General features: G+C 39.3%; 1 protein-coding gene across 2 annotated transcripts in view; it reads left to right on the top strand.

The window, feature by feature from the left end:
- Window positions 1–233: 233 nt before the first annotated feature.
- Window positions 234–14,121, top strand: part of BARD1 (BRCA1 associated RING domain 1) — an 80,053-nt gene continuing 66,165 nt past the window's right edge. The window contains exons 1-2 of one of the 2 annotated variants that reach the window (XM_008592367.1): window positions 234–475; window positions 10,084–10,140. Coding sequence is in view for 1 of the 2 variants with exons in the window: in XM_008592365.1 (XP_008590587.1) it covers window positions 333–475; window positions 10,084–10,140 (200 nt within the window). In the remaining variant the exon portion in view is untranslated. The remainder of the gene's footprint in view (window positions 476–10,083; window positions 10,141–14,121) is intronic. The other variant, XM_008592365.1, reaches the window with a different exon arrangement.

Raw genomic sequence — 14,121 nt, 5'->3', positions numbered from 1 at the left:
CAGGACTTTGGCGCGTTTCAGCAGCCCCGCCCCTCGGGCCCACCCGTCAAGACTTAGGGAGTTTCAGCCACTCCGCCCCGCCCTTCCCCTTAAGCCCCGCCCACCCGGCCTGCTCGCACGGCCCCGCCCCCCGGGCTTTGGGCGTGTCTCAGCCGCCCCGCCCAGTCCCGCGCGCCCTGCACTCAAGCCGCCGCGACCCCCCAGGAGTCCTTCCGGCTGAGACGCTGGGCTCACTCGGCCGGGGTCGGGCAGCAGACCCGCGGCGTCTCTGTCGCTGCCGTACTCGTTCGGCTTCCCGCGCTCCGAGAAGTCTTTCCCGCGACGGCGGGGCGATGCCGGGGAACCGGCAGCCGAAGATCCGCTCCGGGAACGAGCCTCGTCCCGCGCCTGCCATGGAGCTGGCGGGTCGCGTGGCCTGGGCCAACAGCCGCGCCGCGCTCGACCGCTTGGAGAACCTGCTGCGCTGCTCGCGCTGGTAAAAAAGGAGCTTCGAGGGGGTGATTGCGAGGACAGAGGCCCGGGCTGGAGTCGCCCCAGTCTCGGGCGCGTGGGGATCTTTTCAAACCTCCCGTGACCTCCTTCCACTCCCGCGCGGCAGTCGGGCCGATGTGCAGAGTTAGGACCCGCCTGCCCAGGGTGCGGGTGTGAGTTACCCCCTCCACGCCCCCACGCACAGCAAGCCGTTCCGGGCGGCTGCCCAGCCTCCTATTGCACCAAAGCCAACTAAAACGGTAGTTGTGGAACTTTAGCGGGCTGAAGTAACCGTCCAGAGGTGTGGCTAAATAGTTTGAATCTGTAGGGCTGGGGTGGGGCTAAGGCTTCTGCTCTTCTGGAAGGGCCCCGGTATTTGCGATGAAGGAAATCCCAGAACCTCACTCCCAGGGCCCCCGAGGGCCTCTGTCTGAAGCAGCTGTCACTCTTTGCTGAACTGGCCTTATTGACATTTTCCCCGTAGCAGCTTTTAGGGTTGGGGTGGCATGTTGGGGTCCCCTTGTTAGGGGTAGATTGAAGACTGTATTGTGAAGCACTGCCATTCTATTTCTTAATTCCTTGGTTTGGTCAAAACTCTGTATGGCCTGGGGGGTCCAGCTTTTAGAGCTGCTATTTATTATCATTTTTGCTTGTTTTCCGTCATGCTGTTATAGCAGTGTGGACGTCCTCTGAGCGTTTTCATTCCACCTGAAGACATGTAAAGTCATGCACCGCATAATGACGTTTTGGGTCAAGAACTACCGCCTGTACCACAGGTGGTCCCATAGGGTTACAATGGAGCTGAAAAATTCCTATCGCCTAGTGACAGTTGTAGTCCTTGTAACATCACCACGTTGTAGCGCAGCGCATGACTCAAATAGGAGCAGTAGGCTACATCATACAGCCTTGGTGAGTAATAGGTTCTCCCACCTAGGTTTGTGTAAGTGCACTCTGATGTTCGCACAACCACGAAATCGCCTAACGTTGCGTTTCTCAGAATATATCCCTCTGGTTAAGCAACGCATGACTATTTTCATGAGTGGTGCTCCTTGCTGCTGCTTTTCCTGTAGCTCTGTATGAAAACCATGCAGGTTTATAAAACCCAAGGAGGGTTTATCTCACTTTTCTTCTAAAAGTGTGTATTGATCACCCGCTGTGTGCACAGCTCAGTATTTCTGCATTAAGATCACTCTGGCCGGTTTTCTTTTTGCTTGTAGCTGTCAACGATTATAATTCTATTTTGGACTTTTTTTTTCCCCCTCTGATTTCCAACTTGCAGAGTTTAGTTACTTATACATTGTAAAGATAGACATCAGTAAGTAGGCCCAAACTTCTAATATAGCTCATCCAATTGGTGGGAGAATGATATTGAACGCCAGTGATTTTTTTTTTTTTTTAAATCTTAGCTATTTCTTAGAATGCATATTTTCACATAGAGCTCTGCAAAGTTTTTTCTGTAAAGGGTCAGATGATAAATATTTTAGGCTTCACTGGCTACAAATAGTTTCCTGTTCTTGTTATTTGTTACTTTTTTTACATCCCTTAAAAACGTGAAAACAGTTTGCAGAACCGTTTTAAGAGGTAAAATGTTTAAAAATCCTTTTTGGTGTAAAATTTTATATCACATGGGGTTTAATATTTAGAAATGATGTTCCTTGCCTCTCTTGTTATCCATGCATGTTTGGCACTACCTACTGAATAAAGCATGGCCAGTTGCACCTTACCCAAGGGGGAAAACATTCTTTGTACCTCTGCCTTTACCCTTATAGCTGCTGATATCATCGCTGGAAAGGAGCGACTCAGGATGGTCTGCTTCTTGCTTTTGCTACCCACTGTTCAAAGCAGTGTTACATTATTTGAAATTGTGTCAGGATGTTCTTTTACAGAGTTTCAGAGTTCTACCAGTGGGCTAGTTATTACCCCGATTACCCTCACATTCAGCTTGCAGCTGTCATCTATCTCATGTTCCCAGCTGTCATCTGTCTTGTGTAGCACATTGGATCTGTTTTGCAGCAAGCATTACTTTCTGGTGTGGTGGATTGGCTACATAACACAGCATCGTTTCTTGACCTTTAACAAAAGTATGGCTTCAAGGTGAAGCTGATGTTCCAGGAGCCACATGCGACATTTGTGTTAGGGCCAAGCCTCACAACCAGACAGAAGCTATTTAAAGTTTGGAAAAATGAGACAGGAAGACCGTATCATTTGAGAGGTTGGCAGAAAGCACAATAATAATGTGTTCCTAAAGGAAGCAGGAAATGATAATAGGAGCTGTGGTGTACAAGCCCCAGGTGTCATATGACTCTTGTTTTGTGAGTTAAAATAATTAGGTACCTCTTGGCGTATTTTGGGGGGTGGGGATTTGGCATCTATGATGATTATAACTTAAGTCTTCTTTAATCAGCTTTTAGTAAGAAGTTAAATAGTAATCTTGTAACTTTTAGGGTAGGTAGTTTTTATTTTTTTCTGAATTATCTCTTGTCATTTAAAAAGCATTCAAGATTAATTTTGTATTTCCTTGTATTTTGAGGCAGCATAGCTTAGTAGTTAAGGGCATTGGTTCTCGAGTCAGACTCCCTAGCTTCAAATGCTGGCTCAGTGATTTTGGGCAAACTATTTCATCTTTGTATGCTTCCTTTTTTCATATGCAAAATGAGTTAGTTTCTCCCTTACAAGGTTGTTATGTGGATTAAGTGAGTTGATAATTATAAGATACTTAGAGCAGTGCCTGTTATGTACTAAGTACTATATAAATATTTGTAAAATAAAAGGTAGCTTTCTTGACCCCAGCATTTAGCTTTTGCCTTTTTTTCAGGAGTTTTGAATGTTTGAGGCATTCTTACAGGCCAGTGATCTTTAAGTGGTTTGATTGCTCCCTTGGGTTTGCTCTGGCCCTAGATAGTCATTAGAACAACAAGAAATCTCTGAGGCACTGCATTAGCGGTGATATAATGATGTGTTTTCTCCCTTTAAGGTGTGAATGCTTAATTATAAGGGATAAAATGTACATACAGTTTAGGGTAAATTATAATGAAGGCTAAGGGGATGGATAGAAGAGTACTTGGGTGGGGCCAGTGGAGGAGAGCCTTTTGGACTTTTGAATTGGGCCTCAAGGTATGGATAGATTTTTATTAATGGAGCCAGGTATGGGATTATTTGCACATAACACTATGCTAAAAAGAATTATAGAATAAAGAAGAGGGTCAGGTTGGCAAGGAGTTGAGACAGGGTTAATCACAGAGTGATTAGTAGCCTAACAATAAAATATTCAATTGGTTCACATAGTTATGTTCCCAGGGAGAGGAATTCCTGTAGCTTTCCTGGAACTCCAGTGCCCTCGTCTATAAAATGAGGAAATGTACTAGTTGATTTTTTTAAGGCTTCCTCCAGTTTGCAGATTCTATAATTATTAGTGTCCATTGGATGTAAAATATTGCTTAAAATTTTTTTATTGAAGTTAAAGTACACACAGAAAAGGGCACGGATCATTGGTGTTTAGCTTGCACCATATCCTCCAAATTAGAATGTATTTATTTGTGGGATTTATTTATTTACATAGTATTTTGATTGGTTGACTAATGTCTGTCTCCTTCAGTTATACTACTCATTTCATAAAGACAGGTTCACATTCGTAGCCATAGTGTCAGACATAGTTTTCTTAGTGTTTGTTAAATTAACGTATGAAAGAATTTAGGTTAAGGTAGGATCACATTTAACGGGCCTTTGCAAGTGGTAATACCAGATGGATCTAGTTAATTGACCTAAATTGCCAAGAATCCTCCATAGGTTCTGGGGTTAATTACCTACAGTAAGCAGCGACTAAGGCCTCAGGGCAGATGTAGAAGGTATAGGTCTTTTCCTCTGGGATTTAGAGCTAGAACCATGAAATGCACCATCCCATTACAGGCATACAAATAGCTGGCGTCTTATAGGGCTTGTGACTGCTAGAGAGAGTTACCAGACACAGTGAGTACCCTTTACACTGTCCTCCATAACATCAGGGATGGCCTTATAAATGAAGTTATTGGTATATAGGTCTGGGCTCAGAGGAGAGATTTTAGTATGGGAGTGGAAATTTTAGAGTCATCTACATAAGAATGGTGATTGAAGGTGGTGGAGTTTTGGAAGTGGGTAGGGAAGAGAGTATAAAGAGGCATGCCTAGGTTTGAGTCTTTAAATGCAACATTTGAATGTCAGGTGGAAGAGGTGAAGAGCTTTGAAGGACAGAGGAAGATCCCTAGTTACGTAGATATTGTTTTGCTTTGGAGGAAAGGGAATAGAAGACAGGATAACCAACATTATTTGAATCAGGTGTACACGATATCCTCTGTGGCTTATCTGTCTCTGGTAGTAGATTCTATCACTATTAGTCACTAATAGAGTTCTATTGCCTGTTTGACTTTGGGAATATTTGACTCATTCATTTAACATTTGTTGACACTAAACAATCAAGATGTGATTTTTTATTTTTCCCTTGTGATTTACTTGAATATGAAATAATTGTACAAAATAAGATGCTTCCACACCATTATCCGTATACCTTACTTGTTAAAGACTTCGTTTATTCTCCTAAAGATCAACACAACATTGTTTAATTGTCTTGGAGAGCTTGTGCATTACAAAATAAGATGCTTCCACACCATTATCCGTATACCTTACTTGTTAAAGTCTTCGTTTATTCTCCTAAAGATCAACACAACATTGTTTAATTGTCTTGGAGAGCTTGTGCATTTTGATGTTAAATGCATTGGTCCAACACTTAAAATACTTTGAGGATTCTCTAAAATGTAAGAGTACTATGGTAACTGTTCTTGCCTAGTATTAAATAGCAGTTGATATCTCATGGAAGCTTGGGGAGCCATTCAGTTAAGAGGTAGATATATACCTCAGTATTGTAATCTCAATTGTGTTTACTTTCTTTTTTTGTTTTTGCAAAGAAAATTTTGTATCAATTGGATCTTTTTTTAATTGTTTATTCTCACTATCTAATTCTTCTCCAAGTTATAATCCTTTGACTCCACCAGTCTTCCCAAATCAAGTACATGTGAAGTTACAGAAATATGACTGCAGATAGAAAGTAGAGTAGCTGAATTTTCAAGGTACAGAAGTCCTGTTACCATACAAATGGCTTTTCTTATTCATCTGAATTTTTTTCTTTCTAATAATACATATATAGACAGAAAATAGGGTACAGATAAAATAGAATTGTTGATACAAATGTGTTTTTGTGTGTAGTCTTTGGTTCATTCGCTAAAGATTTTTAAAAATTCTATTATTCATACAGTTTCATGGTAGGTAGGTAATGGTACGTTGGGAAGCTCAGACAAAATGAAAGTCAAGATCTCTTGTTTATAGGGCTGTAATCTATTTGGAGGCAAGAAAAATAGAGCATCAGGCAGTTAAAATACAAAATATTTATTTTTCGGCAATGAATTCCAGAACCCCAACTAGATGCCATCTTTCTTCTCTGGAACTTTAGAGGGTTTTGTACCTCTCTTAAGTGAAATATTAATTTGGCTTGTGTAACTACCTAGCTAGATTATAAGCACCTTAGATAAGAGTGTAACATAGTCACATCAGCTTTGTTTTCTTTACATGTCTGGTGCATGGCATGGATTTTGGATAAGTGATGGCATGGAGACTAAAATTCAAGTTATCCCCATGCTTATTCGTTTATTGTCATTTTTATTATACCATCTCAAACAATATTTGGGTAATGTGTTGGGCTTGTATAGTTGGGAGGAGGAAATGTGTTGGGCTTGTATAGTTGGGAGGAAGAAGTGTATTCACTCTGGGGAGAACAGTTTGAGCAAAGACATGGAGTTGGAATTGGACGTAAGATCTTTGAGAATTTTTATAGATACTGGCCTGCCCAGAGCAGAGTTTTCTTGAGGAGCAATGAGAGAAAAGGTTGCATGGCTTGGGTGTTACCGGATTGTGATGAACTTTTTAATACTAATTTTTTTTAAAAAAATACATGCATATGTGAAAGAATTAAAATAACAGTATATGGTCATTACATATTTGTTAAATGAATGACAGATAAGTCTGAATCCTTCTCTGCAATTATCACAATTAATCAGTTTCTTGTGTATCCTTTATAAGAGGTTTTTATATAACTATTACATACCGCAGATGAGAGGATACTATACAGCAGGTACATATGTCGTGATTTATTTAACCATTTCCTTGGTGGTAAAAATTTAGGTTGTTTCCAGTTTTTTGCTCTAACAAGCAGTGCTGTGGTGAATATCCTTGTCATGTTCCTTTACGTGTAAAATTTTTTTGAGTTAAAACTATATGTGATCATAGTTGACAAAGTCAGTAGGGCGAAGACTATAATGGAAATATTCTTGCCTCATCCTTCACTACCCATGGGTTCTGTACCTCAAACACAACCTCTTTTTTTTTTTTTTTAGTTTTTCAAGCATTTACCTCTACATCTCTAAATAATATTTTATATTGCTTTTTATGGTTTTTCAATTTTTTTCATTTTAGACATTATTAACTTCTTTACTTCCTACTCTCAAAGATGAGTTTTCTTATTACCTATTACGTCTTAATTTTGTACTGTTGAAGATGATTAGATACAGAATTCGAAGTACAATTTTTTTTTTAAAGATGACCGGTAAGGGGATCTTAACCCTTGACTTGGTGTTGTCAGCACCACGCTCTCCTCTCTGACCACTCTGTGAAATAACATTGACTTTGCCTTTTTTCTGGAACTCTCTGACCACTCTGTGAAATAACATTGACTTTGCCTTTTTTCTGGAACTCTCTGACCACTCTGTGAAATAACATTGACTTTGCCTTTTTTCTGGAACTCTCTGACCACTCTGTGAAATAACATTGACTTTGCCTTTTTTCTGGAACTCTCTGACCACTCTGTGAAATAACATTGACTTTGCCTTTTTTCTGGAACTCTCTGACCACTCTGTGAAATAACATTGACTTTGCCTTTTTTCTGGAACTCTCTGACCACTCTGTGAAATAACATTGACTTTGCCTTTTTTCTGGAACTCTCTGACCACTCTGTGAAATAACATTGACTTTGCCTTTTTTCTGGAAATGATTACGTCTTACTGCTAGAGTGAAGGGTAAGAACTATGGAGAAAGGGTTCAGAGTAATCTAAGGAAGGAAATTTAAAGTTTAGAAGCAGAATCAAGGTATGAGTCCAGTATTGCCAGAGAAAGTCAGAAGGCTGTGGTCTGCATAGTGGGGGGGGTATGCCTCCATGGAGAGATTGGAAAAGCAGCAGTTAAAGAAATGCTGAAATAGCCCATGAGTCCAGTATTGCCAGAGAAAGTCAGAAGGCTGTGGTCTGCATAGTGGGGGGGTATGCCTCCATGGAGAGATTGGAAAAGCAGCAGTTAAAGAAATGCTGAAATAGCCAGATAAATGTGCTGTAAGATAATTAAAACTTAGTAGAAGGAAGGATTTCCAGAAAAAAGGCAAAGTCAATGTTATTTCACAGAGTGGTCAGAGAGAATGAAGACCAAAAATGCTTTGGAGAGCAGTTTCAGTGGAGTGGAGGGAGTAAAAGCCCTGGGGATAAGGAGATGAGTTAGCTGCTATAGAGTACTTTTTCAAGAACTTTTATGTGTTCAAGAAAGGGAAGAGCTAGGGTACAAGGAAGCGGCAGGATGAAAAGAAAGTTGAAGGAGACAGTACCTGTGCATGTTTAGATCCAAGTAGAAGAAAGGCAACTACAGCGATGAGAATCAAGGACTACAGGAGACAGGGAAGCTATGGGAGCTAAGGCAGAAGAGCAGCATGTCTTAAGAGGGAAGAATGGCTGAAGAAAATCTTTCCCCTGGGACTGGATGGAGGGGTAAGATTACTGGTGAGGATGTGGGACTGTGTTTAGGTTGTGAAAAGCTCACACCCTTTAGCTCCATAAAGGTTAATGAGGTTTAGGAACATGGAGATCATTTTGAATGGTCATCTATTCATTTATTTGTTTACTCGTGGAACATGTAATACATCACTTTGGTTGAGATACAGAAATGAAGAAGCTACCAAACAAATTAGGGTATGGCACAGAAGGCACTGAAGTAGCTAACTCTGTGGCCTGGGCAGAATAGGGATCCCAGAGAGCTACAGGACTGAATGGAGTTCCCTCAAGGTGGAGAGCAACCTGAAGGTGGAGGTTTGGCCAGGATGATGCAATAAATGATAGAGGAAGGATTTTGTGATGGGAGGTGTGATAACACCACTTTTGAGATCTTAGAGGCAGAGCTTACAGGGAAGCAGAGTTCAGCACACGTGATTGGGAAGAGGAGGTTAGGCTTGGTAGGTCAAATAATGAACAAAAATTATAGGAACAGCATGAACATTGTAAAAGAGATCATCGTAATTGCCAAAATCGCAAAAGTCATATTTTTATCAGTCTATTGTACATAGTGTGATAGAAAAATTAGATATTGTGAGTTTTTAAAAGTAATGGGTTTTGTAATGTCAGTGAGCACCGTTTTCAGTATCTTGAGAAAAACATGATGGGTGTACATTCTGTTTATAACACTCTTTCTGAAAGCTCAATTTCACTTTGGTGTTCATATCTATTAAAATGTGCAGTGTGATACTTTTGATCTTTCAAGAAATGTGGAGAATGTTTTTATTGATAGGTGGCATGTGCACAGAGGTAATTGGATAACAATGGTGTAAATACGTAAAGGTCCTAGGGTCAGTGTAATAAATCACGCACAAAAAATGTTCATCCTTTAAAGCCTTACTTTTCTGGTTTGCTCTTGCTACATTAGCCCCACTGTAATGACTTTGTGTGTGTTTTTTAGTAATTATCATTACCTTCTTAATACTGTCAAATGTAGATTAAATACTGATGGACAACATTGGGAATATTTTTGTCTCTTTTTCTCTTTCCTCAATGCAGTGAATCTCATTCAGTCTGCAGACTGCCAACCTGATGATGTCTGTTTGCACTTGCTGAAAGAGCAAAACAGTCAACTTCCTGTGAACTGAAAGAATGGCTGTATTTTTGACAGGACATCTGTGAAAAATAGATGGTTACTTAACAATAGCAAGAAACACACGTTTTCGTAGGGGAAACCATTGATTTTTATGGTTAAGGCGACCAGGTATCCTGGTTTGCTTGCGCAGTTCTGGTTCATACCTGTTGTCGCAGCGTCCTATCTAGTTACCGCCCTCCACTGTCAGAAATGTTCTCACTTGTACAATCCATTATATAGTTTACTTGTGGGTCTCATTTTGAGATTTATGGTCTACCCTTTGAAACATTATGTGAAAGTGTACCCTAGTTGAAAGAAGCAGACATTGGTTGGTTTTGCCTCTAAGAGGTTTAGAGGTGCTTGAACAAAGTTGTTCCTTACTCCGACTTCCCAACAAATACGTTACAAAAAGCATTATAACTTGTATTGGGTTTGGTAGTTGCTGTTTGAATTCAGCAGATGTGTGATGATGCAGTATTTAACCAGAGAGTAACAGCCTTCCAAATGAATGTATTCTTAATATCTCCTGCTTTGAGAAAGAGAAAAACATGGTAGTGTTGGGTCTTAAACTTATGGAATATTGAGCAAGAAATGTTTATCTAACAATAACCTAAGTCTTGATTTCATTTTCCTTTATTCAAACAGCACTAATATTCTGAGGGAGCCTGTGTGCTTAGGAGGTTGTGAACATATCTTCTGTAGGTAAGTAATTATGGCTTGATGTGTATAGCATAGCTATATTTTTACTAGCTAACAACCATGGAATGATTTCAGTAATAATAGTACTCCATGTTTGTGTAACTTTCATAGTCCACAAAGTAACTTACTATACATTATCTCATTTTGATCCTTATAACTGTCTTAGTTTACAAATAAGAAAATAAAAGCTAAAAGAAGAGTACTTGACCATAGTTACAGAGCTCAGTAAATAGCTTTGTTAACCTTGGGAGAAAAAATTAATGTCTTTTATATAATTTAAATGTGTATTTTTTAATCTTCCAATTAAGTTTTGAATCTAGACTTTCAAAATTATGAAAGTCTAGTTCTTACAGTTACTGTATTACTTTCTTAGGGCTGCCATAACAAAGTACCCAAAACTGGGTGGCTTAGAACAAATTTATTGTCTCATAGTCCTGCAGGCTAGAAGTCTGAGATTAAGGTGTTGGCAGCTCTTCTGAGGGCCGTGAGAGAGAATCTGTTCCATGACTCTCTTCTAGCATTTGGTGGGTATGTTAGCCCATTTGTGTTATAACTGAAATACCTGAAACTGGGTAATGTATAAAGAACAAAGGTTTATTTGGCTTACGATTCTGGGACAGCTGCATCTGGCATGGGCCTCAGGCTGCTTCTAATCATGGCAGAAAGTGGCAGGCAGGTAGCGGGTACAAACAGATCACATGGCGAGAGGGAGCAAGAGAGAGAGAGAGGGGCGAGGTGCCAGGGTCCTATAAACAACCAGCTCTTGAGGGAACTAGTAGAGCGAGAACTCATTCATTACTCTGCCCACCTAGGGAGAGCACTAATCCATTCATGAGGGATCTACCCCCATGACTCAGTCAGTTTCCAGCACTGCCACATTGGGAATCAAATTTCCACATGAGTTTGGGAGGGGACCAAAACATCCAAACTCCATCAGAGGGTTTCTGGCAATCCTTGCCTTTCCTTGGCTTGTAGATACATCATTCTGATGATTACCGCCATGTTCACACAGCATTCTCCCTTGTGTACATTTTTGTCTCTGTGTCCAAATTTCCCTTTTTTATACGAATACCAGTTATATTGGATTAGGGCTTACCCTAATGATCTCATCTTAACTTGATCATCTACAGAGGCCTTATTAACAAGTTAGGTCGCGTTCATGGGTACTGGGGGGTTAAGATTTCAACATCTTCTCGGGGAACACAATAGCCTGTAACAGTTGTCATGAAATTATGTCCATGTTATAGTGTGAAAGCTCTGGTTTATAGGTTAGGTGATTAGATTTTCATCTCATCCTATTTCTTGTTCAGAGAAATCAATTGAGGTGCCGTTTTAGTTTAATCGTCTATGAGACAGGATTAATATAACCTCCTTTGAATTAAGTTTTTAATTAAGTTATAAGTATATGACTATCTGGTATGAACTGATTGCATTCTGAAGTTTGAGCATATATGAAAATAAGTGGGCTAAGGATGTGTGGGGGCAGCTATGCTTGGGGGTCCCAATTTTATTTCTAGAAACACAGATGGGGCATATCCACTAGGAGGATGGGATAGGAAATGGTACCTATTGCTTATCTGATAGCTCTGTTTGGATGTCAGAAAGGCATTTCAAACTTGATACATTCAGAACAGATCTCTTGATCATCCTTGACGTCAACCTGTTCCTGCCTGTGTAATCTTCATTGCAATCAGTGGTACCACTGACTACAAAGTTGTATAAGGAAAAAAACCACATGTCATACCTGATTGTTATTTTTCTTCCTTATGCTGACATGATTAAGTTCCGTTGGTTCCACCTCAAAAGTGTCCTGAATCATGAATTTTCCCACTTTTTTCTATATCTGCTACTGTTTACATTTCAGTCCAAGCTACCGTCATATTCTGTCTCTTCAGACTATTGTGATCGGTTCCTAACTGGTCTCTTCTTTCTGGCATCATCAGTGCTTCCCCATTTTCTACATTCTTGTCAGTGATCTTTTAAAAATGTAAATTATGTCCATGTCATTGCCCTGCTTAAAATCCTGTAGTAGCTTCCTATTGGAATTAGAATAAAATCTAACCTCTGCACTCAGGTCTACAGACACTGACAAGACCTAGATCCTGCCTGCCTCTTGGACCTCCCTTCCTGCTGGCTCACACTGTTCCAGCTGCCTTCTCCATTTAGTCTATTAAACGCACCAAACTTTCTTCTGCCCAGGATTTTTGCACTTGCTATTTCTTCCTTGTGGAATGTACTTCTGCCAGATTTTAGTGAGGCTCACTTTTCATCAGTTAAATTTCAGCTCAAATGTCACTGCCTCCAAACTTCCATGAGCATACTCCCTCTCTCCACTCTGTAGCAAGCAGATTTATTTTGTTTTAGCTGATTCTTGGGGAGTTTGCTCATTGTATACAATAGGTCATTGAGAGAGCTGCTAGAGCATAAGGGACTTGATTAAATTGTATACAAAATGTGTGTGTGGGGGGAGATTCATACATTTAATCAGATTCTAAAGGGCTCTATGACTTAAAACAGCCAATAAAGATTAAGAGAGGTGTGAGAACATCTTGAGAGAAAATGATCATGTGTATATGACATGAGCATAGGGAAGAATCCATTCAGTGTAGTTTTGATTCATCTTAATTATGAAGCCAAGAGTTAAGGCAGCTGTTCATAATCTTTGCAGATTTCCAGTTACATAAAACTGTTAAGCAGTGAGGTTTTAAAAGATGATACCACATAGCCTAGGTATTTGGTAGGCTAAATCATGTAAGTTTATGTATTGCATTCTATAATTGCACAAGGAGGAAATCGGCTAACGATGGATTTCTCAGAAGGAATTTATCCCCATCGTTAAGCGACACATTACTGTAATTCATTTAAGATGTGTGGCGGGGTATTCAAACTCTTTGGTCTCAGACTACTTTAAAAATTTTTCAGTATTGAAAACCATAAAGAGCTTTTGTATATATATGCATGTGTGTGTGTGTTTACCATATAAAACTGAGACTTTAAAAAAATATTAATTCATTTGAAAATAAAGAACCCATTATGTACTAACATAAATAACAATTTTTGGGGGGGAAAAATAACTATTTTACAAACCAGAGAAAAAATAGAAGAGTTGCACTATTTTATGATGGGCCTTCAAAAAGTTCATGGAAAAATTCGTATTATCTTTTAATTCCATTTTTCTGCAAACTTCGTGGAGCACCACTGTACATTTTTGCAAATCTTTGTAATGTCTTGCTGAATAGCAGACAGCTGGATTTTCATATCTGCTTATGTATTCAATGTTGCTTTTATTAAAGTATGCAAAGAAAATCTGGCCTTACCCATATTTGTAGTTGGTAAAAGGAGTATTTTAATAGCCTTTCTAGATAATTGTGGATATTCTTCTATGATATTACAGCAAAACTTGACAATTGCTAATTTCTTTAGGTTCATCCCAGTGTAATCTGGAACTATATCAATGAATTTTTGTACTCTGTAACTCTGTACATTGGTTTATCCAGTACTTTGAATTGATCTTTTACCCAGCATGATTTAATGACATAATGCATCGGTCATTTGAGAAGTATTGGCTCACTGAGTTATGCAGAGCTGTTGAGAAATGACATATTTCTCCAGAATTCTGGATTAATGTATATAAAATAGTTTGGGAATACTAGTTATAAAACAAATGTTATAGAATATATAAAATAGGCTGATCTGAGTACTAGTGCAGTGCTGGGTAAGTAATTTAATTAAATGGATCTCATTTTTTTTATCTGACAATGAGGTGATGGTTCTTGATGAATGGTTTTCAGATTACATTTTACTGGTATTCCTCAAATAATTAAGTATTATTCAAAAATTGATGATTTAAATTGCCTGAGTAATTAGTTTACCTATTTTTTTTGTTTTGGGGTTCCAAGTTAGATTTCTAAGCTTTAAGAAAACAAACACACAAGTTTCTTTGCTTAAAAAAATTGGACATTTGTTGAACTTGTGACATTTATT

The sequence above is a fragment of the Galeopterus variegatus genome, unplaced genomic scaffold, assembly GCF_000696425.1.
Source record: "Galeopterus variegatus unplaced genomic scaffold, G_variegatus-3.0.2 Scaffold7833, whole genome shotgun sequence".
NCBI lineage: Eukaryota > Metazoa > Chordata > Mammalia > Dermoptera > Cynocephalidae > Galeopterus > Galeopterus variegatus.
This window is presented reverse-complemented; position numbering and strand designations above follow the sequence as displayed.